This window comes from Vicia villosa, linkage group LG7 (assembly GCF_029867415.1).
Source record: "Vicia villosa cultivar HV-30 ecotype Madison, WI linkage group LG7, Vvil1.0, whole genome shotgun sequence".
Taxonomy (NCBI): Eukaryota; Viridiplantae; Streptophyta; class Magnoliopsida; order Fabales; family Fabaceae; genus Vicia; species Vicia villosa.
In genome coordinates this window covers 62,245,809-62,272,877 of record NC_081186.1, presented here as the reverse complement: position 1 = coordinate 62,272,877, position 27,069 = coordinate 62,245,809, and the positions used below count along the sequence as shown (strand labels likewise).

The 27,069-nt window shown below is 34.8% G+C and overlaps 2 protein-coding genes across 2 annotated transcripts; both read right to left on the bottom strand.

Annotated features, from left to right (window-relative positions):
- Window positions 1-2,018: 2,018 nt before the first annotated feature.
- On the bottom strand, window positions 2,019-3,175 carry LOC131617292 (protein PHOSPHATE-INDUCED 1-like). Its single transcript, XM_058888609.1, has one exon. The coding sequence runs from the start codon at window positions 3,095-3,097 to the stop codon at window positions 2,153-2,155; it is 945 nt and encodes a 314-aa protein (XP_058744592.1). The 5' UTR covers window positions 3,098-3,175; the 3' UTR covers window positions 2,019-2,152.
- Window positions 3,176-25,705: 22,530 nt separating this feature from the next.
- Window positions 25,706-26,839, bottom strand: LOC131617291 (protein PHOSPHATE-INDUCED 1-like). The gene has a single exon (XM_058888607.1). It carries the CDS (start codon window positions 26,759-26,761, stop codon window positions 25,817-25,819), a length of 945 nt encoding a protein of 314 aa, XP_058744590.1. The 5' UTR covers window positions 26,762-26,839; the 3' UTR covers window positions 25,706-25,816.
- Window positions 26,840-27,069: the final 230 nt, after the last annotated feature.

Sequence of the window (27,069 nt, the reverse complement as noted above, 5' to 3'; positions counted from 1 at the left end):
TTAAAAAATTGAAACAAAACCTACAATTAAAAAATTGAAATTGCATTTAATTGAAATCTATTTATTTATGAACTTTTTAGATGAGGGCATCATTGGTTAGGTTGCATGGACAGTGCGGTTGGTGTATTTGTAGACTTTTCTTCAATAGTTGTCTAGTAGTGGTATTGGGTTGGTAAAGTCGGTACAATCACCGAACCAAGTTAGAGGAGAGAGGAACAGTGTGAAATTATTACTCATCAATTAATAGTCGGTGAAAAACGAATCAATGTGAGTCTATGTTGACGAGTTTGTGTTGCTCTTCAAATCCATTCATTATGAAAGAAGTAATATTAGGCCACTTGAAATAAAATAAACTATTATTTAACAAAAAATTATTTTTAAAATTGTAATTGATAATTCTACTAGTGCGAGTCTTTAAGAGTCGCATCGAATCTTTGAGTGAATTGTGATCGACTACCTATATAGTACTATTTCTGATCCGTGTTGCGTAAAAATCCTTAGAAGGCAATTTAATGGGATTGATCCTGATGATTAAGACTTTTTAAGGTTGATTGAGAATTAGAGTTAATTATCTGAAATTCTAAATTGTGATATCCTTCTTCAATATTAAATGTTCTCTAATCAGATATTGATTTGTGCTAAACTTGGATCGATATAGCTAAATTGGTCTCTTGGTCTGTCCGACCAGATTTAGCCACATTTTTCTGGGTTAAAAAGAATGCGGGCTCCCTTGAATTTGGGTTGAGTTCGACATATTCTAGAACCTAGCCCAAGAGTTTGAATATGTACAAGATCCAACTCAAATTGTCAAAAGATACACAACCCTTCAAGTATGAGCCCCATAGGGGTGAGATGCTTTAGGAAAAAGTCTAAAAGGTACACACTTCCCCAAGCATGGGACATATAGAGGCGAGATACTTAATGTAAAAGTTCTAATGGTACGCACTCTCTAGGAATAAAAGCAGAGCGGGCAAGGACAATTTTTACCTCCCCATACCCGAACTTGAATTCCCAAGCAATACTTATTCTCTGTACAGACCCCCACTAGAGATAAAGAATTACACTACTACAAATAGTATCTATCACCATTGTTTGGAGAATGATTCCACCACGGATGGTGGTTAGTGGTAACGAAGAGTGTGGCATTGCGGCTATTGCAAAAATTATATGCCAGCTGCGTTGATCCACTATAATAGTACCGCGATAATTGCAAAAATCGAGAGTCATTATTATAGCGGTAAGAGACGTCAAATAAAGATAAATTACAACACTGCTAAAAATTATATCTCTAAAGGAATTGTGAGAGTGGATCATGTATGCATTAATGAAAATTTAGCTGATCCTTTGACGAAAGGATTAGCTAGAGAGAAATTTCATAATACATATTCTAGAAGATGAGACTAATGCTTATAGAGAAGTGAGTTGCTCATGATGGTAATCCGACCTAATACAATGGAGATCTCAAGAAATGAGTTCAATGCGTAATAATAAGTTGTGTGTAATATGAGATGATCATACTAATATATATATATATATATATATATATATATATATATATATATATATATATATATATATATATATATGATATCTTGGCAGCATTCCGAGTAACTTCTCAATCTGGAGTTCCGCATGAAGAAGCAGCAGGTGTAGCGGTAGCTGCAGAATCTTCCACTAATAAATGGACAACTGTGTGGACTGATGAACTTACCAATGTTAATCGTTATAAAGGACGCAACTATGAGTGTGGAGTGATGGACTTACCAATGTTAATCGTTATAAAAGACGCAACTATGAGATCCAGCGTTGGATTAATTAATTGATGTTTATTTTAATTTACAAAACATAATTGTTATGTTGAATTAATTGATGTTTATTTTAATTTACAAAACATAATTGTTATTAAATCAAGACATTTAAATTATAAAAAAAACATAATTAAGTGAATAAAAATAGTAAGGAATTCACTAACCAACGTCCTTATGTGAATGTGACAAACTTATAAATAAAAGTTAGGAAACATAGCCATAATAGACTCAATTTTTTATTTCTAAAATTTTATTGACGTTATAACAAATGAATTAAATGAATGAACAAATCAAAGAATATCTCATTGTCTAACAACAACTAAAACAAACCAAGTAGTATTTCTCTACACCAATGTTGAGCAAATTGAGGTTTTAGGATCAGCAATGGCAGGCAACAGATACTTTCTTCCATTAACACCATTTGCATTGTAACTAGCACCACTTGTTTTGTCCACCAAAACATCTCCAGCATAACCTGGATAAGCTCCTTTTGCATAAATACCAGTACACGCTGAAGATGCTTCCAAAGGAGCCTCTTTTGGTCCTTGATAATATCCATTTCCAAAAGGGTTTGTTACTGTTCCAGCTAAAAGACTTGCCACATTTATAACCATTCCATCGAGACCAACATCATTGTTTGGTGCAACCAATGGTGAACTTTGTGGACCGTAAATTGGTTGATGAAATGGCCAAGCACACTGACCAGCACATTGAGTTTCAGAGTTTCCAACCCAAATGTAGGCGAATTTGTGTTGTTTACCGTTCACGCGTGCACCGTAAGAAGAACCGTGTGTTCCACACCTACTTGAACAAAAACCGTCAACCGCCACGTCGGCAGCTGTTAGAACAATGTTGATGGCGTTTAATTGTTGTCCTTTGGATGCGAGTTTAATGATTTGGTTAGTTGTGAGAGATTTTCCTAATGAGTAATTCTCGTCGAGAATTTGGGAACCAAGGGAGAGAGCAAGATTAGCTGATTTCTTGTTGTTGGTGAGGTGGTAGTATTTCTCTGTTGATTTCCACCACGTGGCTACGGAGGGTTGTGATGTGGTTGTTTGTTTGGGAGAAGAGAGGGAGGTAATGAAATCAGTGATGATGGCTCTTTGGGATGGTTTGAACTTTCCATACCAAATGAGGTTTATGGAGATTTTGCCAGTTAATAGAGGACCTTTGTGGTATTGAAATTTAAGTAGTTGGTCTGATTCAGTAAGTTTTCTTGCTGCGATCAAATGAAGGAGTGAAATAGTGAGAAAAAGATTGAAGATCATAGTAATGTTAAGAGATGCCATTTGGGTATTGTAATGAGAGAAAGAAGAAAGTAATTAAGAAGTAGAAGGGAAATGTTGTGAGATGATTGAAAAGTGAGATGAAGTTGTAAGTATATATAATAGTGGGAGTGTATTGAAAAGGAAAGTGGAAAATAAAAGTAACAAGAGGTAGAGTGGAGCGTATAGTTGAAGTCAAATAATGTGGGAGTTGCCAGCTAGAATACGCGTTGATATTTTATGATTCCAGATTTTATGATTCCAGATACGATATTTGGCTACCTTTAATACTATTAACGTGTTTGTACCGCTAGCTGCCAAGTATGGATGAATATTGCATAGGTAGACTTGGGACAATAACAACACAGCAACGACAAAGCTGAGTTCTGTTTGTAGAAGGCATGGCCCGTGTTTTTGGGTCCATTAGAATTGAAGAGCGTCACTTTTATTCCTCCACAAATATTTGCTGGATCTGCTTGCAATGGCGGCTCGCAGTTCTAGATTTTTATTTTAAAATCACACTACTTTTTATGGACTTTATATTCTTTCTAATTTTGTTTATACTCTTTTCTTATGTTATTCCTTGTTTGGATTGCATAGTTCACCTTTTCATTTTAATCAAATGATTATTTTAGAGATGTTAGATAATCAAATAAATGATTATTTTCAATTAAGCCAGCTAGGGGTGTGCAGCCAGTAACCATAAATCAAATCTATATCTAAATTAAACTATATTTAGATACCCAGCCAAAAATAAAATATTAAGGCTCTGTTTGGTCAAACTAGCTGATAGCTGGTAGCTTTTAGCTGATAACTGGTAGCTTTTAGCTGATAGCTGGTAGCTTTTAGCTGATAACTGATAGCTTTTAGTTGGTAGCTGATAGTTGATAAGCTAATGTGAGTGTTTGGTAAATTAGCTGTTTCATTAGCTTATAGATAGAAAATTACATTAATGGCATTTTAATTAATGAGGGTAATAATATATTTTAGTTAAAATAATAAGGGTATTAATGGAAGAAAAACTCACAAGCTAAAAGCTAAAAGCTCAAAAGCTACTTAAAATAGCTTTTGAAAAAAAAAGCTAAAAGCTAGTAAAAAAGCTACAAGCTAAAAGCTAAAATAGAGTTATCAAACAGAGCTTTTTTATTAATACGAGCTGAAAAGCTAAAAGCTAAAAGCTAAAAGCTCTTTTTTTGTCTTACCAAACAGACTCTAAAACCAGAGGCTCATTCATCAAAACCAAAAAAAGTCGTAAATCATTAATCAATTTGGATCAGCTTATCGGGTATCAAATTTGAAACTCTCTCAACTCTCTCTTCTCATTCGCTAACTTTCACAAACCATAATTTTCAAAATGGCAACAACACCCTCCGCTTAATTCTCCTCCACCTTCTCTATCTCCGATTCTCTCTCTCATTCCATCTAATCCTCGATCTCAGCCTCACGATTGAACCGCCGTGTCGGAAACTTCTTGAAGATACGCAAAACTCTAACTTCTCTGTTTGCTTTTTGAAGATTATTTGAAACCTCTTTTGAAGATTATTCGAAAGTAACATTATTAATGGTTGTTTTTGTTTTTATGCTTGGTGATGATGGTTGTTGGATACTTGGTTTATGCCATTCTTAACTGTTCAGAAAAGTATGCTAAGTTAGCTAAGTTGTTAAAGTATTTGTGAAATAGTGAAATTTAATATATTTGGTGTTTTAGTGTTGTTTATTGCCTTTTTGAAATTGAATTTTCAGGTTTATTTTGAACAAATTATGTTTAGGAGAATATTTTGAACAAATTTTCTATGAATATGATGCTCAATATTCAACAACGTTGTTGTGATTTTATGAGACATCTGCTAGATATTCTACTCCCCCTCAAACTGAAATTTTCTATGAAGATGAAGAAGTATGATAAGTATCAGGGATCTCATGATAAGCTTAACATGTTGTTGTTGATTGCTCTAGTTTTCGACCCTAGACACAAGGTTATATTGGTTGGTTGGATGGTACGACGATATTATAATAAGGTTGATGTTGATGCCTTGAAAGGAACCTTAAAGTCTTGCTTGAAATCTATTTATGAGGAATATTGTGTTGGATTTATGTCTCCTTAAGGTAATTCAGATGAGCCGCAAGTTTTTGGTAGTGTTAGTCAACCTTATGGAACTGCTGATTAGTTCTATCTTTCAGAAGGGTGTGACAATGCAAATAATAAATTAATTACTTATCTTGAAGAGAAGTTAGAGCATAACATGGAGATAAATGTTCTAGAGTGGTGGAGAGTAAACTCTGGCCGCTATCCCATCCTAGCAAACATTGCAAGAGATGTGCTAGCTATATTGGAACCTTTTATGCATTTGAAGATTTTATTTTGACGATATTGGTCCTGACAAAGAACAGCTTTTTGTTAACTTCTAAAAGGACCTGTAATGTTTTGGCGCCTATATCCCAAATGGTGCATTTCTTGGTCTTGGGCGCAACATCAAAGTTGTAGAGAATTGAATTTCCTTGAGAAAGAGCTTTGGTTGGACAATTTATGATAAACCATGTGAGTTATGACCAGTCAAAGTTCAGTTGACTTTCTCCTTAAAAACCCTAATTTAGAAACTATGAGTTTTGATGACTTTGGAGCTTTTCTTGAGGAATCATGATCAACCCTTGATCAAATTATGAACATAACCTCAAAATTTTGATGTTGACCAAAAATAAGGAGTTTTGACTGTAAGTTGACCAAAAATAAGGAGTTTTGACTGTAAGTTGACCATAGTTGACTTTTAGATCAAACTAGTTGGTTGTTGATCATTTGAGCTTTTGACTGGGCAATCTTGTGAATAAGAGCTTAAAATTTAGTGTGAGGGTTCTTTGAGGCATATGAGAAGCCATGAAGTCCACTTGGGGCCTTAGAACTTGATTTTACCTTGAGAGAAGCAAAACCCTAGTGTAAGCTTGTTGTTAAGAGACAGGTAAGTGTGCCCAATTCTTGCATAGTCTTGAGCAGTTGAAAGTCACGTGAGTCAAAATATCTTGAAATATGATGGTCAAATTTTGGGGTATGATAATTAGCACAAAAAATTATTGACCGGCCTCGTTGCAGGGTGACTTCTACATAAGTCACTTGGCGATCTGCTTAACATATCGCAACATTTCGTGTCCCGAATAAAAAGATCCAATATGGCAGAGAATTACATGAGGTTGATTTAAGACTTATGGAAGTTTGTGGTGTAGTAGCTATGATTTTTTCAAGCTTCTAATAAACTTCCGTTAAATTTAAATCCGAGATCATCCTTCACTCACCATCGATCTTCATTACTAACAATTCGATGATATACTTGACAAGTTTCAAGATGGCCATCTTGCTAACATTTAACAATTAACTTTAATTTCCTAATATTTTTATATTTTTCTTTATATATCTTGCTTTATGCTTTATTTTATCATTCATATGTTTATGTTTCCGCTATATTCTCTTTGTCCATTTGGACGTTTGTTTATGTTTCCGCTATTTTCCTTTTGTCCATTTGGATCATACTCTATTTTTGTTCTAAAACATTAATAAACAACTTAAAATCATAAAAAACACATAAGGCTCTTTATGGACTATTGGTTACTATCCCGAGCATTTTGGAGACCTGGACCTTTTGGACTTAGTACCTCTGGACCCTGTTATTCTGCTGTTATTTTGTCTGGCATTGGCTTGTTGTCTGTTTGTGTGTGCAGGTATTTCCTCGAAATCCCTTGATGGTTAATTCCAAGGCATTGTGATAAGGATTTCTCCCATATACAGCCGTTACTCTGCCCGATTTTCATTAGAATTTTATGATGCGTTCAAGTGGTGCTAAGGATAATAAGTTCATCTAGATCCCCAAGTGTTAATGCGTCGGTTTATTGTTGGTAGTCCAAAGGATGGGAAATCTACCTTGACTCTTAATGTCAATTGTTGGCTTCTTATTTTGGTTACACCATTTTTTTCTTAGCTTTTATTTTATCTTCTAGGATAGTCCCTTCATCTCTTGCGCCCTTCTTAGATTTTCAAAATCTTTTCCCTTTTTACAAAACCTTCTTATGTTTGCACTCTATTTTAAAAATCTTTTTTTTTTTAAATATCTTTTGCCCTTAGTGGCTTTTCTTCAAAAGTTTAGACATGATTAATTATTGTAGTGAGTTGCGATACCCCACAATTTTGATATTGATTGATATGATGGAATCTTTTCCACTTGAGAGAGCTAGCGGCATACTTGTATATTTTATCCAAGTTGGAGCCCATCTCTTATTTGTGATGCAAAGAGCCCGTCTGTTCTCATGTTCAAGATCAATGGCTGAGTATTCTCTCCGACGATGATAAAGTGTTTATTCCTTTTAAACATCTTCCCTTTTAAGTGGAACTACATTAGCTCTGACTTCTCCATTGCACTGAGGAGGTATGTAGCCACAAGATGTAATGTCTTGTCGAGCTTATTTTAAAAACCAAACAAACAGTTTCTTTCGCACACAATATCTTTTTTTAACACAGATTTTCAAAAAGGTTCCTGTGGAGTACCACAAATATGACGGGTGCTTAAAACCTTCTCCTTGTATAATCAACACCCGTACCTAAGATCTCTTTTTGTTTTAAAAATAAACTTTGGGTTTTATTTTGTCCTTTTCCCATTTCCTTTGGAAACAATAAAGTGCGGTGACGACTTTCACTGAAATAACGAGTCGAGTCAATCCTATGGCTTCGATCTCATATTTTCCCCGCTACACTAGCCAAAAGGACAGGAGCTGAAGGATGTGACATACACAATGTGCATCGAGAATTGCCAAGGATACCAACATATCTAGTAGGCTCTAACGCGCCCCTCCCTCAAGAATCTGGCAGAGAGGGGCGCAGAAAAATCCTCGCGATCCTAGATGGAGGAGGAATAGTGAGTGGCATTAAATTATTTGAAGGACTAGCAACAGTCGAGGCGATTCTGATTCCCTTTCTTATTTGGCAGATTATTTCCTCGTTCTTCATCAAATATGCAACTAACAATTACCAAAGGTTAAAGCCATTCCAGACAACATAATTTTTGGCAAGAGCAAGAATAATAAGAGCTCGCAGAAAATGAAATTCCTATCCTCCTTGGTCAGATGGCCTATTAGCAGACGCGTTTCAAAAAGTTGCTTCAAACATTTCTGTGAGGTTTCTTCTCGAGGAGTGACACCCCCGTGTAACTTAACTCTTTATAGAAAATAAACAGTTGTTTCTTCAAATAAAGCTCATCCTAAGACATTTCACTTTCCTTGTAAATATAGATTCTATTCACTATCAGAAAATGTCATTTGTCCTAGTATTTATGAAACAGGTCGGTACTCCTTTTTCATGCCCCAATTCATATGGTACATTTGTCATATGGTCCGCTTTGCAAAAAGGAGAAACCAACAAGAATCAATTTTCAAAATGCTTCATGCTCTTCAAAAACACTCTGAAACAACAAGTAACATGTACCAAAGTAATCAAGCCCTAACCATGCGTTTGGTTTACTGAACCACGTTGTACTTTAAAAAGGTGAAAGAAAATGGATAATAAGGACCCCCCTAATATTTTCACCAATACTAGAAGACTTTAATATATGCCAAACTTATAAGGTTCAATTATGAATGAGCAATCAACAACTGGTTCAAAACCTTTATCTCAAAGTTGTTGAAGGGCAAGTGGATACCAAGATCAAAAAGTTGTACTGATAGAAAGGAATGGTGCATCTGTTGTCCCCACTCCAAATCCATTTGTGTTCCTCAGGGATCAGTACACCCCAATCTAAAGAATGACTCAAATTCAGAAAGGTCGTATCAAGACTACCTTCACGAGCAAAGGTAAAAGCAATTTTTGAAATAACCTGAACCCAAGAAGCAAAAACTTATTTTGATTCTTGACTTATGATAGGCACAATTTCATTCAGTTACAGAAAATACTATGTTGTGGAAATACATATGACAAAGAAGAAAAAGTAACATCTTAAGAAATTGTAGAACAACCTCTTCAGAGATCCTGCGGTGACTTACCAAAAGTAATAAGCACTATAAATGTCTCTAATTGTCTAAGGAAAATAATCAAGTAATTTAGTTTCAAAAGATCATTATGATAGAACCTACAAAAAGACATTTGTAACATGGGAGCGCATTTAAGTCGTGAATTCAAAAGGACATCAATGTCACATCTTGACTTTTCATTAAAGTCGGGATGTAGCTTATACAAAAAGGAGAATACGACAAAAGCCCTTGCACTACAAAGTAGAGACAAGGGATCGAGGGAAATTATTTTGGGCCAACCATAAGATCTTGCATCCGCGACCGAGAGAAAGCCGTAATGCATTCTGTCTAAGAGTGTTAACCTTGCAGATCAACTTCTCTCTCACCGCATCAAAAGCTCAACTCTATTGTTGCATCTCACAATCACCAGTCTCAGATCAATTTTGCTTCCTTAACGAAAGTGAGATGTCGCGGGTTTGAACCCACACCCCTGCACTTGATATCCATGTACAACTACCTACTGAGCTGATTTAACGGGATAACGAAACATCATTTATGTTATAAAAATTTAAAAATACATTAATGATAAACATTCTTTTAATTTTCTATACAAAATCATTATTTTAAAACATAATGGAATTATTAAATAGTATTTTCGTTCCTATAAGTTAGCGTGTTTTTGAATTTAGTCCCTGTATTTTTTTTTGTCCAAGTCCCCATATGTCTATTTCTTATTCATCACTTTGGTCCCTAACATTTGTTGGTAGGATTTGAACCATGCCCCTCTTACTTATAGCTTGCATGCCTATCCACTAAGCCACTTGTATTTATTCTCTAATATATGCAATGCATTTGTACATATATGCAGCAAATATTTATTTATATACAGTAATTATTGTTTTGATCTAAATTTTTTCTTTATAAGCATTAATATATTTATTTATAAGCATTAGTATTAATTTTTGTTCTATATTTTGTTCTAATTTTTGTTTATAAGCATCAATATATTTGTTCTATATTTTGTTTATAAGCAACAATATATTTGTTCTATATTTTGTTCTAATTATTGTTTTTGTAAGCAGCAAATTCTTTTACTTATAAGCAGCAATATATTTATTTATAAGCGCTGATATTAATTTTTATTCTGTTCTAAATAAATGATAATATGCATGATTTATATATATTAAATAGTTTAAAACATTTTAATTATTATTTAACTATATTATTTTACTATTACAAATTAAAATATTAAATATTTCATATTTAGTATACTAATTTAATAGTTGAAATATTATGAAATAAGTATTAAATATATAATTATTGAAATATTTAATAGTTGAGCTATTAAATAGTTAAAATATCTTATAAAAAGTTAAAATAATTATTAACCTATTTAATAAATATTTGAAATATTTAATAAATTAATTATTTGTCGTTGATATTTATCAACTATTAAAATACTATTTTGTATATATTTAATATGTCTAAAATATTAAATATTTTAATTATTTATTTTAATTTATTAAATATTTCACTTATTAATTTTTTCAAATTGAAGACTAGTAAATACTAAATATTTGAAACATTACATAGTAGAAATAATATGAAATATTTAGTAAAATATTTGCAGTTATTCTATTATTTATTAAAACAAAATAAAAATTAATACCAAAACTTAAAATAAAATAAAGTCTATTTTAAAAAAATAACTCATTATACAATATATACAAATGAATTGCAAATATCTTACAAGTAATAGAAGTGGTTTGGTGGAAAGACTTTAATGCTCTTAGGATGCAGGAACTAAATTCAAAAACACACTAACTTACAAGGATGTAATGGATAAAAGCTACATAACATAAATAGAGAGTAATCATATGCATAGTTAAATGATATTTAAAATATTCATCAAATAACCACATATATATATATATATATATATATATATATATATATATATATATATATATATATATATATATATATATATATATATATATATATATATATATATATATATATCACTATGGAATCCATAGTGATATATATATATATATATATATATATATATATATATATATATATATATATATATATATATATATATATATATATATATATATATATATATATATATATATATATATATATATATATATATATATATATATAATTTTTTTTTTTTGGCATTAAGTGAACTTCATCAATTACACATGTGTTTAACTTCTTGATTATCAAAATGATTAATAATGAATACTCCAAGCTAAGTAATAACTTAAATACACATGAACTTATTTTCTCTAGAGTTCGGATACTTATTTTATCCATTAACACTTGTAAATTATTTTCTTTAGTTTTTTCATAAGATATAAATAAACTCGATTCTATCAAGCCAATCCAAACTAGGCGTGCCCTAAAATTATTCAATCCAAACTTTTTTTTGAGAACTCTTCTTATGCAAATTATTCTTAATTTAACTTTTCAAAATAGATTATATAATATATAATTGTTACCTTTTTCTTTTCTTCATTTTGCAATGTTTGAACAAATAAAGTTAACCTTTGTTTGCAAAATTGAACCCCTAAAGTAAAATTAGACCGTTTTGAGGTGGGAAGAAGTACAAGAATAGAAAGAATGAAAATTTGCAAAAACATGATTTATGCAAAGAGAGAAAGAAGTGGAGAGGGTGATGATGGGACTACAAGATGGAAAAAGAGTATCTAATGTCTCATATGAACATTAATAATTTGTAGCTTGACCATTCAACCAAAGAATTATATGGACTTAAATTGGGGACCCACATATGAACAATTTTGTATCATATCCAAAGCTCACTCCACCTGCGGTCTATCTATCCTTGTTAACCATTGATGGCCTAACTTTAGGGTAAGAAGAGCTTTTCTCGTGAAAAGCTTAGTAGGAATTGGTCCCACCTAAGAGTACCATATACTTTCTATTGATGTGATATATATTGATGCACTTAAACCATCAAAATAAGAAACAAAAATTTAAATAACAATGTTTAAAAAAAAATTACAAAAAAAATAAATTTTTCAAAAAATTTACCAAAATGTCTAGGTTTTGCGGGACCCCCTGGAGTATGCGTCAAACCATTTGGCGCATTGGTATACTATGTTACTCAATTAGCCAATTCATTTGGCGTATGAGTGTAATAGGAATAGGAAAAGAAAAAAAAATTCCCCACATAGGCGCCAAACCATCTGGCGCATACACCTAATTTTGTACCAATGCGCTAATTCATTTGGCGCATACTCTAGGGGATCCGGCAAAACCTAGACACTTTACTAAATTTTTTGAAAAACTTGTTTTTTTTTTAATTTTTTTTAAACCTTGTTATTTAATTTTTTTTTTCAAAATAACTTCATATTTAGACTTAAGTACTCTTTTAATTTGGTTATAATAAATTGGAATATTTTTTATTTTTTGTTATTGTATTTCTTTGGTGTGGATAAAGTTCTTAAATGTTGAATTTTATTTAGTTTTAGTCTTTAAAATTAAAATGAGAGAGAAAATTTATCGGTTTTCTACATATTTTTCTGTGAATTTTAACTTAGGGATTAAAACCAAAAATACTTTAGCATTCATGAATTATTTTTAAAATAAAAAAATATACAAGACGAAAATGAAAAATACGTCAATTTACAAGAACCAAAATACTTTCTTATGAAGAGTTCACAGGCTATTGTTGGAAGACTTTGACACAAATCTAGTCCTTTTTAGGAGAGTTAACTTATGGACGATCAATATTTGATCCCTTTTGGAGGTAGTTTTACCATAATTTCTTTATCGGACAAATTTGACGTGGAACAACTGGTTTTTAGTAGATTTCAACATGTAGACGATCAATTCTCAATCCTTTTTTGGGAGAATTTCACGATACTCAGTCCTATGATGGGTGAGCTTGTCTTAGAAAACTCATTTTAAGGAGAGTCCAATGTATACATGATCAGTAATCAGTCACTTTTAAGGAGAGTTTCACCATAATCAGTCCCTTGTTAGGAAAGTTTTACATGGATCAACTTCTTTTCAAGAGAGTCAGAAGTGTTTATGATCCCTTCATGTTAATTAATGCATACAAAATATCAAGTCAATGCATAGTAAACACAACCCTTATTAAGAACTCTTGCCATTATAAGAAAACAAATGCACACACCACTAATATTGTTTGCCTTACTAAAAACTTATGGGGTTAGAAAAGGGTTTCATGTTTATTGTGATCTAATCTTAAGTTTTCAAAAAGAAGATTTTGGAACTTTAAAATAAATATGAGGATAGTTATGTCAATTTAATTACAATTATAATAACACATATCATATTCCCTCCCCTCCCTACCATCCCTTCTCTAATCCCCCTAGTTTGAGGGAAATCAAAAAGTAGGTTTAAGAGAAATTTTACTCTCACCCACTCCTCTCTTGCCCTCTTAAAAATTGAATTAAACACATTTAATTAAAAATATCCTCTCTCATCCCCTCGTGTTCTTCTATCGCCCAAAACCAAATAGTCCCTTAAGGTAAGATTCATCTCTTCTACCTTTGTTTGTTCTTTGCGCTAATAGGGGATATCATTTTCTACCGAAGTTATTACATCTGACTATAAATTAACTTAAAATATGTTTACATACAAATTGATGTGAAGTCATGTGGCATGATCATAAACCTGGTGCAATTATTTATCCCATTATGCTTTAGATTTTTCGAGATTATTTTTAATGTCGTTCAATATCACATTTCTTGTGAGATGGCTTGTCAATTTGGTTAAAAATTTTCCACCGAGATGAATATGTTCTTGATCCAAGTTGATACAAAATGATATCATAAATAATCTTGTTGTCCTAGTTCCATTTTTAGATACTATGCACTTAGTTAGGTAAATCTGCAAGTGATTATTTTCTACTAATATTGATGTAGCCACTCTTTTTTAATAATGAAAACAATTTTACCTTCTATCCGCTTTGTAAATTAATACACTCCCATTGTCAAGAAATTTAAATGCCTTTGGGCTAAAAGGAAAAATCCCATAATGTCAACCTCGCACATATAGAAGGGCAAATAAAAATCCACAAAATCTAGCGTCTCAGCAAGAGCATGGTAGATGCTTGCGTATCGATGACATTTGTCACACTTCTTAACAAACTCACTATTATCCGTATTTATAGTGGGCTAGTAGAAACCCACACATAATATACTGTTGGCTAAGGATTTTTCATCAATGTGGTTGTATTATACTCCATCATGAACCTATAATGTTGTGACTATTACCTCTTTCATAATCAAACACTTGAGCATGAGAGTGGATATTCGTACAATTGGCCCGAAACCAATATGTGTTGTAATAATGATTTTTTTTCATTTTCTTTGCCTCCTCAGAGAATTTCCATTAACACATCTTCTTAAAGATATCAGACGAGGGGATTAATCCAGTCTTTGGCGACTTCAATGTAGTTATCTAGCTTGGCTTCTATGCTAGGAGTTATAAGTTTTTCATTGATCATCCTTCGAATGTTTTCCAGGTTATTCCTGTTGGCCATTTTGGACAAGAGTCATGCTCCAAAGATTTGGTTTCTAGGGACATAAGTTAGTTCAAAATATAAAAAAATCTTTATCATAAGGATATTACATTTTTATAGACACTTCATTAATTTTGGGTCTTTTGTTTTATACTCGACGACTACTTGGCTTGTTACACATTGTAAATCACTTTTTTCTCTTACATCCTTGACATACATAGTTTGACGAAAACCGACACACTCATTAAAAGTTGGAGTTAATCATCAAGTTATATGGAGGATGGACTTGTCAAATGCCTCAAAGCCAATGCATATATATTTGTTGTTTCTTCCAAGGATATGGTGAGAATCAACCTCAGCATTGTATATTTTCAGTTGAATATCAATCCATTTGTCAAATATATCGCCCAAAGAAGACATTATTAGCCAGCAAAGAAGGATGCGGCTACCAAGAACACTTTCAACAGGCTTGTCCAAACAAACTTTATCTCTGAGTTAAAATATAGAGAATGGCTGTCTAATGTAGTTTTGGTCAATAAGGCATATGGAAAATGAATCATGTGTTACTTGATCTTTCTTTTACAAAACATCTCCTATTTCATTCAGAGCTAAAATATTGAGAATGATTGTCTAATTGTTGTCTAATGTACAAATACTACTTGATTTTTCTTTTTCAAAACATGTATTTTTTCTTTTTCTCCCTAACTTTTTATTTTTCAATACCCTTGCTTTCACGTGCTCTTATATCCTTAAAATAAGGTGGTGAACATTGTTTTTCTTTTAAATTGGTTGAGGATTGTAACATTTGAAAAGAACTTTTTTTTCTCACTTTTTTGGCCTAAAGGGATTTTGCCAAAACACACTCTCACAAGGTAGGCTTTTTAGGTCGAGTATTTATAGTAAAAATTAGAGTATTAAAATACCAACCAACACATGGGATATCACATTTGCAACTTAATAACAACGACATACACACATTCAATACATATATGTAACACTTTTAAATGAATGAACTCATATTCAACCTGTTTAGTCTCTTTAAAATAAATCAACTTTAATTAACAACGCAGCGGATTCACACTTTAAACTTCAAATTAAATAAATATAGCATTTTACTTCGGCATAAAACAACTTCAAAAATAACAAGTCTTACGGAAAACAACTCAAAAATTCAACAATGGAAACAAATCAACAATAAGGAAAAACATGTGCTCGTCTCCCCGAGTGCTACGTATCAGAGCGACAACACCGACTCGAACTAATGAGGTAACATCTATTCTTCTTGATTACCTGCACATTACCGACATAGGGGTAACATTCAAACAGAAGGGGTGAGATATCGAACTATATAAACGAATGTACGATAAATAATATATTAGTATTAGAGTATATACAATCACCTCTTCATATGAATAATTACTACAATCTTCACAACTCATCAACACAACAACGTAAATATGCGACTTTAAAATGCGACTCAATACAATGCACATGCATGTGGCACCACTAGAGCAGAACTCCCAACTTAAAACTGTCAGTTAATAGAGACATCAACAAGGCATAAGCCTTCAACTTAAAAACATGGCATAAGCCTTCAGCTTAATATTTGCCAATCCAGGCCAACTTACTAAGCATCAGCTCCAACTTGATATGTAATGTATGAAACAACAGTATGAATGCAACAACAACAACAACACAACAACGCTTCAACTTTGGCATAAGCCTATAACTTGATTTCCGGTCCCATTAATAGAGGCAAACAACAACTGTAACACCCTTCTAAACCCCGCGGAAATTAACATTAAAATCAGAGTAAAACATGAAGAAGAGTATTACAACGCCAACAAAATAACAATATTCATGTCATGCCAGAAAGGAACGATAAACCAAAAATTATTCAGGTAGCATGTTAACACAGCGGAATATTCTTAACAACTGAATAATCAAACATCTGGAGTCGAAGACTCATAATTCAACCATAAACCATAAACAAAACAGAAGTTTATCAGCCAATTCTAAAATAACGTTCCCGGTGTTACACGACCAGAGCATGACACTGACCCAACTGACTCTAACGAACTACTTGACGAGCTAATCCTCACCAAGTACACAAGCTACTCCTCAATCTGAAAAATAACAACAGTAAGGGTGAGTTTCATTCGCATTAACAAATGTTATAGGTATATAAACAATACAACTTCATCCATACATTATTCACCCAAATCAATTATATTCAGATAATATAGCAACATTCATACCAAAATACACACAAATCATAACATTGGACAACTTCCATTCATGTTACAATTATACACAACAACCTAATGCAATGCAACTAAATGCATGTGGTACCAAACATGGGATAACCCATCTCACCGATCCACCACCATAAAGATTCGGCTACTTCTCTCACCAATTCCACACAATGGGAATTAGCTACCGCTGTCCCACCACCATAAGGGATACAGCCCACAACATGATTATGAAATGCATGCATCACATACCGCATGCTAATCATCAACACCAAACAACTGAACAGTCATAATCATCAACCAATGCAATAACAATATAATCCACCACAACCAATTAAATCAAGTGTTTAAATTAAATTCGAGTCACAACTCAAACACTGTTTTATTGCATATCTCACTGAATTAGTCTCACTATGTTCAAAACGGCACATCAAACAGACTAACAGTTAAAAAGTTATACATCGTTAAACTTTAACAAAAATCCCAAACAGCACAGCACGCGGCGCCAACATCCACACGCGGCGCGAAACGAGGAAAAAGTTACGCCTTCGCGGCGCCAACACCTACACGCGGCGCGACGCGAGGAAAAAGTTACGCCTTCGCGGCGCCAACACAGGTACGCGGCGCGACCTGTGCGTATCAAAACATCCTGACATTCTGCCCACCTGTTCGCGGCGCCACCCTGTGCACGCGGCGCGAACCGGTGATTTCAGAAACCCCAACCTGCAGAAAACAGTATTCTATGCCTCCCAAATACTCTCAATCATACCAGTACGAATTTCAGAAAAATAAATCACACATACGACATAAATTGCACGTTTACACATACTTCTAATCATGTTTAACATCATTATTCATCACCAATCATCATTCACAACCTAAATTGAATCAAGGTTCTATAAACCCCAAAACCCCAAACCCGACATATAATCCAATTCGAAATCCTAACATACAAATTCCATCGAATCATTCATACAACCCATAATAGAGGTTAATGAGAAGAATCCCCCCTTACCTCGATGTCGAATTCTTGGATGCTCTTTCTCTTCGCACTTGCTCTTCTCCCAATTTCACGTTCAATCTTCTCTTCTCCCTTTTGGTTCTTTTTTTCACCAAAATACTCCTCTTTTCCATTTCTTATGAAAATATAACTTTATTTTAGAAAAAGGGCTTTGCAACTGATACACCCCCCAACTGCTACTTACAACACTGGCCCATTAGCCTTATTTCACCCCTATTCTCAAATAATTCCATTTAATTCTAATATTTAATAAAAAAATTAATTAAATTAAATAAAGAATTTTATGGGGTGTTACAACAACAACAACAACAACAACAATTACCAACAACTTCAACATAACAATGATTAACAACAATTATCAACAGATCTTATTAACAACAACAACGATAATGATTCAACAACGAACACAACAACTTATCAACATTGGCCATAACGCCTATAACTTCATTTGTGCCTATAAAAAGAGGCAACTCAACCAACTTCAAATCACCTGCAAGTTTCACATGTTTTCAACAGATATTCAACACCATAATTCAACCAAAACAACCTACAAGCGTTTCGTAATTATTCGGACAATTTTCGATCCAAACCGGTTAATTAATTTATTGTTTAAAATTACTAATACTCCCATTCGGTACTATTTTCGTCAATTCTTATTATTACTACTAGTTCTCTGTTCTTAAAGACTGCTTCTGCTACAAAGTCCTATTTCTGCCATTATTCTTACTGTTACAATAATTCTGCTACTAACCAATTTACTGTCATTCTATTCCAAACTATAATACCAGCTGAGTTATATATATACTTCTACTATATTTTAGTTAAGCCTGTTTCAATTTATTTCCTGCTACTAATATACTATTTCTGCAAATCATGTTAAGGTATTCCCAATAAATTATTTTGTTACCTATATTTACATCAGATTCATACCAACATAAAGGCGTTCTACATCTCCGACCATACAAAGCTTCAAACGGAGCCATACCAATGCTCGAGTGAAAACTATTATTGTAGGTAAATTCGATCAAGGGTAGATAACTATCCCAAGTACCACCTCTTTCCAACACATAAGCACGCAATAAATCCTCTAGCGATTGGATGGTCCTTTCTGTCTGTCCGTCCGTCTGCGGATGATAAGCAGAACTCAATCTCAGCTTAGTACCCAAAGCCTTCTGCAACCCTTCCCAAAATTTGGATGTAAACCTTGGATCTCTATCTGACACGATACTCGAAGGAATACCATGTAAACTCACTATCTTCTCAATGTACAATTGAGCCAGCTTCTCCATTGAGTAATCCATTCTCATTGGTATAAAGTGAGCAGACTTAGTCAACCTATCCACTATGACCCAAATGGCTTCATAGTTCTTCACCGTTCTCGGCAATCCAGAAACAAAATCCATAGATATACTATCCCAATTCCATTCCGGAATAAATAACGGTTGCATAGCTCCATATGGTTTCTGATGCTCAACCTTCGACTTCTGGCAAGTTAAACAAGCATAGACGAATTCAGCTATTTCTTTCTTCATTCCAGGCCACCAAAACAGCTTCTTCAAATCATGATACATCTTGGTCGCACCAGGATGTATACTCAATCCACTACGATGTCCTTCTTCGAGAATACTCTTCCTCAATTCAGAAACATTAGGAACACAAACACGATTACCAAACCTTATAATACCATTCTCGTCGATTCTGAATTCACCTCCCTTGCCTTGGTTAATTAGAGTCAATTTATCCACTAACTCTACATCAACTTTCTGACCCTCTCGAATCTCTTCCAGAATGCCACTAGTCAACTTCAGCATGCCCAACTTAACACTGACAGGAGTGTCTTCGCATACTAAACTCAAATCTCGGAATTGTTCAATTAAATCCAATTCTCTCGCCATAAGCATAGACATATGCAAGGACTTCCTACTCAAAGCATCGGCAACCACGTTTGCTTTACCCGGATGGTAATTCAGCCCAAAATCATAATCCTTGAGGAACTCTAACCATCTCCTTTGCCTCATATTCAGCTCTTTTTGATCAAATAGATACTTCAGGCTCTTGTGGTCACTAAACACTTCAAACCTCGAACCATACAGATAGTGTCTCCAAAATTTCAACACAAATACCACTGCTGCCAACTCTAAGTCATGAGTCGGATAGTTTCTCTCATGTACTTTGAGTTGCCTCGACGCATACGCGACTACCTGTTGATTCTGCATTAGTACACCTCCTAATCCCAACAATGAAGCATCGCAATATACAACAAAAGATTCCGCCGGATTCGGCAAAATCAAGATCGGTGCACTAGTCAATCTCCTTTTCAATTCTTGAAATCCTTCTTCACATTCCGAATCCCAGATGAATGCTTGACCCTTCCTAGTCAACTTAGTTAACGGTAACGCTAACTTCGAGAAACCTTCAATGAACTTTCTATAATAACCCGCAAGACCAAGGAAACTACGGATTTCGGAAACTGACTTCGGAGCTTCCCATTGAGACACTGCTTCTACTTTCGTTGGGTCAACGGCAATACCATCTTTAGAAATTACATGCCCAAGAAAGCTTACTTCACTTAGCCAGAACTCACACTTTGACAGTGTCGCATAAAGTTTCTTTTCCTTCAGTAGTTCTAATACCACTCTCAGATGCTCTGCATGTTCTTCTTCACTCTTAGAATATATTAGAATGTCATCGATAAATACCACCACAAACTGATCCAAATAAGGATGGAAGATCCTATTCATATATTCCATGAAAACCCCCGGCGCATTAGTTACTCCAAATGGCATCACTGTATACTCGTAATGACCATACCTTGTTCTAAATGCTGTTTTCTGAATATCGTCCGTCTTTACCCGAATCTGATGATATCCCGACCTCAAGTCAATTTTGCTAAACACACTCGCACCAACCAGTTGATCCATTAAATCATCAATCCTCGATAATGGATACCGATTCTTGATAGTAACTTTATTCAGCTGTCTATAATCCACACACAGTCTCATAGAGCCTTCTTTCTTCTTTACCAACAACACCGGCGCACCCCACGGCGACACACTAGGACGAATGAATTCTTTTTCCAGTAACTCTTCCAGTTGACTCTTCAATTCTGCTAATTCAGATGCCGACATACGATACGGCGCCATCGACACAGGACTAGTCCCAGGGACTAACTCAATAGCAAATTCTACCTCCCTCTCTGGCGGTAACTCTCTTACATCTTCTGGAAAAACTTCTGGAAATTCACATACTACTGGTAAATCACTACTCACCGCTTTCTTCTTCACTTCCATGGATGCAATCAACATAAACACGGCGGCCCCGTCCTTCATGGCTTCATCCACTTGTCTAGCAGTCATTGCTAAATCCTCGACACTGACATCTTCAGGAAAAATAACTGTCTTCGTGAAACAGTTGATATGAACCCGATTAAATTGCAACCAATTCATACCCAGGATGACATCAAGTTGTTCCAACGGAAGGCATACTAAGTCCATTCCGAACTCTCTACCAAAAATATCAATTGGACAGTTCAAACAGGCAAACGAAGTAGTCACTGAACCCGACGCAGGAGTGTCAATGATCATACTTCCATGAATATCAGATATTTCCAAGTTCAGACGTTTAGCACAATCCAATGAAATAAACGAGTGAGTTGCTCCAGTATCTATTATTGCAATTAAAGGAGTGCCATGGATAAAACACGTACCTTTAATCAATCGATCTTCCGGAGTAGTCTCTGAACCTGATAAAGCGAAAACTTTACCCCCAGTTTGATTCTTCTTTGGCTTAGGGCACTGTGGACTGATATGGCCCTCTTCACCACAGTTATAACAAGTCACAGTCCTTCCCTTGCAGTCAACAGCAATGTGGCCTGCTTTACCACACCGGTAGCACTTCTTCTCTTCACTTTTGCACTCGTGAACACGATGTCCAGGCTCCCCACACTTAAAGCACTTAACAGGAGCACTAGAGTCTCCCCCACTAGGCTTCTTCCAACTTCCAGCTTTATAATTACCTCTACCATATGGTTTACCACGGTCCATAGGCTTCTTCCCTTTCTTGTCAACTAACTCACGGGAGTGAGATGACTTCAACTTCAGGTTGTCCTCTTCGTAGATTCTACTACAATCTACCAAATCAGCAAACCGACGAATCCTTTGGTACCTGATTCCCTGCTTAATTTCATCACGGAGACCATTCTCGAACTTAACACACTTCGAAAATTCGCTCGCTTCATCATTGTTATAGTGAACATAGTATTTGGCCAGCTCAACAAATTTTGAAGCATATTCCGGTACCGTCATATTACCTTGTGTCAGCTCCAAAAACTCAACTTCTTTCCTGCCCCGAATATCCTCAGGAAAGTACCTCCTCAGGAATTCTCGCCTGAATACCGCCCAAGTGATCGCTACACCTGCAGATTCAAGTTCATCTCTACTAGCCATCCACCAATCATCAGCTTCTTCAGACAGCATGTGAGTCCCATACCTCACCTTCAGATTTTCAGCACAATCGATCACCCTGAAGATCCTTTCGATTTCCTTCAGCCACCTCTGAGCACCTTCGGGATCGTGCGTGCCTTTGAACAAAGGAGGATTGTTCCTCTGAAAGCTATTCAGCTGCCTGTCAGCACCAATACCAGTTCCATTGGCATTCCCTCCCAACACACCAGCAATCATGCCCAGAGCCTCAGCGATCGCGTCGTCATTTCTTCCCCCTCTTCCGGCCATTGTTCTGCTAAATATCAGACAATATTCATTAGAACAAGAAGTATCGACAGTGTCAACTTTACACTAATCGTATACGAAGGATTAACCGACACTAAGACTCTGACTCAAACGACCAACCATGCTCTGATACCACTATTGTAACACCCTTCTAAACCCCGCGGAAATTAACATTAAAATCAGAGTAAAACATGAAGAAGAGTATTACAACGCCAACAAAATAACAATATTCATGTCATGCCAGAAAGGAACGATAAACCAAAAATTATTCAGGTAGCATGTTAACACAGCGGAATATTCTTAACAACTGAATAATCAAACATCTGGAGTCGAAGACTCATAATTCAACCATAAACCATAAACAAAACAGAAGTTTATCAGCCAATTCTAAAATAACGTTCCCGGTGTTACACGACCAGAGCATGACACTGACCCAACTGACTCTAACGAACTACTTGACGAGCTAATCCTCACCAAGTACACAAGCTACTCCTCAATCTGAAAAATAACAACAGTAAGGGTGAGTTTCATTCGCATTAACAAATGTTATAGGTATATAAACAATACAACTTCATCCATACATTATTCACCCAAATCAATTATATTCAGATAATATAGCAACATTCATACCAAAATACACACAAATCATAACATTGGACAACTTCCATTCATGTTACAATTATACACAACAACCTAATGCAATGCAACTAAATGCATGTGGTACCAAACATGGGATAACCCATCTCACCGATCCACCACCATAAAGATTCGGCTACTTCTCTCACCAATTCCACACAATGGGAATTAGCTACTGCTGTCCCACCACCATAAGGGATACAGCCCACAACATGATTATGAAATGCATGCATCACATACCGCATGCTAATCATCAACACCAAACAACTGAACAGTCATAATCATCAACCAATGCAATAACAATATAATCCACCACAACCAATTAAATCAAGTGTTTAAATTAAATTCGAGTCACAACTCAAACACTGTTTTATTGCATATCTCACTGAATTAGTCTCACTATGTTCAAAACGGAACATCAAACAGACTAACAGTTAAAAAGTTATACATCGTTAAACTTTAACAAAAATCCCAAACAGCACAGCACGCGGCGCCAACATCCACACGCGGCGCGAAACGAGGAAAAAGTTACGCCTTCGCGGCGCCAACACCTACACGCGGCGCGACGCGAGGAAAAAGTTACGCCTTCGCGGCGCCAACACAGGTACGCGGCGCGACCTGTGCGTATCAAAACATCCTGACATTCTGCCCACCTGTTCGCGGCGCCACCCTGTGCACGCGGCGCGAACCGGTGATTTCAGAAACCCCAACCTGCAGAAAACAGTATTCTATGCCTCCCAAATACTCTCAATCATACCAGTACGAATTTCAGAAAAATAAATCACACATACGACATAAATTGCACGTTTACACATACTTCTAATCATGTTTAACATCATTATTCATCACCAATCATCATTCACAACCTAAATTGAATCAAGGTTCTATAAACCCCAAAACCCCAAACCCGACATATAATCCAATTCGAAATCCTAACATACAAATTCCATCGAATCATTCATACAACCCATAATAGAGGTTAATGAGAAGAATCCCCCCTTACCTCGATGTCGAATTCTTGGATGCTCTTTCTCTTCGCACTTGCTCTTCTCCCAATTTCACGTTCAATCTTCTCTTCTCCCTTTTGGTTCTTTTTTTCACCAAAATACTCCTCTTTTCCATTTCTTATGAAAATATAACTTTATTTTAGAAAAAGGGCTTTGCAACTGATACACCCCCCAACTGCTACTTACAACACTGGCCCATTAGCCTTATTTCACCCCTATTCTCAAATAATTCCATTTAATTCTAATATTTAATAAAAAAATTAATTAAATTAAATAAAGAATTTTATGGGGTGTTACAACAACAACAACAACAACAATTACCAACAACTTCAACATAACAATGATTAACAACAATTATCAACAGATCTTATTAACAACAACAACGATAATGATTCAACAACGAACACAACAACTTATCAACATTGGCCATAACGCCTATAACTTCATTTGTGCCTATAAAAAGAGGCAACTCAACCAACTTCAAATCACCTGCAAGTTTCACATGTTTTCAACAGATATTCAACACCATAATTCAACCAAAACAACCTACAAGCGTTTCGTAATTATTCGGACAATTTTCGATCCAAACCGGTTAATTAATTTATTGTTTAAAATTACTAATACTCCCATTCGGTACTATTTTCGTCAATTCTTATTATTACTACTAGTTCTCTGTTCTTAAAGACTGCTTCTGCTACAAAGTCCTATTTCTGCCATTATTCTTACTGTTACAATAATTCTGCTACTAACCAATTTACTGTCATTCTATTCCAAACTATAATACCAGCTGAGTTATATATATACTTCTACTATATTTTAGTTAAGCCTGTTTCAATTTATTTCCTGCTACTAATATACTATTTCTGCAAATCATGTTAAGGTATTCCCAATAAATTATTTTGTTACCTATATTTACATCAGACTAAGAACATTTAAGAAAAGGAAAAATTTGAGTGGTTCCCCATCCCTTTAGAAGCGCCCGTCCCTTATCTCTGGTTGGACAACCTGGGGCACCCACCCTGGGCATATGGGGCGCCCACCCCTTAGCTTGTGTGGCCTCCGCCCCATGTTTCAATTGATAATTTAGTATGGATCATCTCCTTCATTTTTCTCTCCTTCCTTCTCCATCCTCTCTATTTCTCTCTTAATTTTATTCTCTCTCTTTATTATTTTTTGTTTTTTAATAATAAGTGAGAGTGAGATTAAGAGAAATAGAGAGTATATATATATATATATATATATATATATATATATATATATATATATATATATATATATATATATATATATATATATATATATATATATATATATATATATATATATATATATATATATATTTTACTCTGTTATAAATCCTTTGACTAATTGCCACCCCTTATCACATATATAACATATCTAAAGGAATATGGTATAAATTGATGATAGGAAAAGGTAGGAATTTCACTAACGAATGTCCTTAAGTGAGAAACTTATAAGAAAAATAAATTTATATTTCTATAATTTTATTAACGTTATAACAAATGAATTGAATGAATGAACAAATAAAAGAATCTCTCATTGCCTAACAACTAAGAAAACAAGTATTTCACTACACTAACGTAGAACAAGCTGAGGTTTTAGGGTCAACAATGGCAGGCAACAAATACTTTCTTCCATTAACACCATTTGCGTTGTAACTGGCACCACTTGTTTTGTCCACCAATACATCTCCAGCATATCCAGGATATGCCCCTTTTGCATAAACACCAGTACATGCCGAAGATGCTTCCAATGGAGCTTCTTTTGGTCCTTGATAATATCCATTTCCAAAAGGGTTTGTTACGGTTCCAGCTAAAAGACTTGCCACATTTATAATCATTCCATCGAGACCAACATCATTGTTTGGTGCAACCAATGGTGAACTTTGTGGACCGTATATTGGTTGGTGAAATGGCCAAGCACACTGACCAGCACATTGAGTTTCTGAATTCCCAACCCAAATGTACGCGAATTTGTGTTGTTTACCGTTCACGCGAGCACCGTAAGATGAACCGTGTGTTCCACACCTACTTGAACAAAAACCGTCAACCGCCACGTCGGCAGCTGTTAGAACAATGTTGATGGCGTTTAATTGTTGTCCTTTGGATGCGAGTTTAATGATTTGGTTAGTTGTGAGAGATTTTCCTAATGAGTAATTCTCGTCGAGAATTTGGGAACCAAGGGAGAGAGCAAGATTAGCTGATTTCTTGTTGTTGGTGAGGTGGTAGTATTTCTCTGTTGATTTCCACCACGTGGCTACGGAGGGTTGTGATGTGGTTGTTTGTTTGGGAGAAGAGAGGGAGGTAATGAAATCAGTGATGATGGCTCTTTGGGATGGTTTGAACTTTCCATACCAAATGAGGTTTATGGAGATTTTGCCAGTTAATAGAGGACCTTTGTGGTATTGAAATTTAAGTAGTTGGTCTGATTCAGTAAGTTTTCTTGCTGCGATCAAATGAAGGAGTGAAATAGTGAGAAAAAGATTGAAGATCATAGTAATGTTAAGAGATGCCATTTGGGTATTGTAATGAGAGAAAGAAGAAAGTAATTAAGAAGTAGAAGGGAAATGTTGTGAGATGATTGAAAAGTGAGATGAAGTTGTAAGTATATATAATAGTGGGAGTGTATTGAAAAGGAAAGTGGAAAATAAAAGTAACAAGAGGTAGAGTGGAGCGTATAGTTGAAGTCAAATAATGTGGGAGTTGCCAGCTAGAATACGCGTTGATATTTTATGATTCCAGATTTTATGATTCCAGATACGATATTTGGCTACCTTTAATACTATTAACGTGTTTGTACCGCTAGCTGCCAAGTATGGATGAA

Excerpts from the sequence above, each read along its gene's own strand:
- LOC131617292 (XM_058888609.1), bottom strand. The coding sequence starts at position 3,097 with ATGGCATCTCTTAACATTACTATGATCTTCAATCTTTTTCTCACTATT.
- LOC131617291 (XM_058888607.1), bottom strand. The coding sequence starts at position 26,761 with ATGGCATCTCTTAACATTACTATGATCTTCAATCTTTTTCTCACTATT.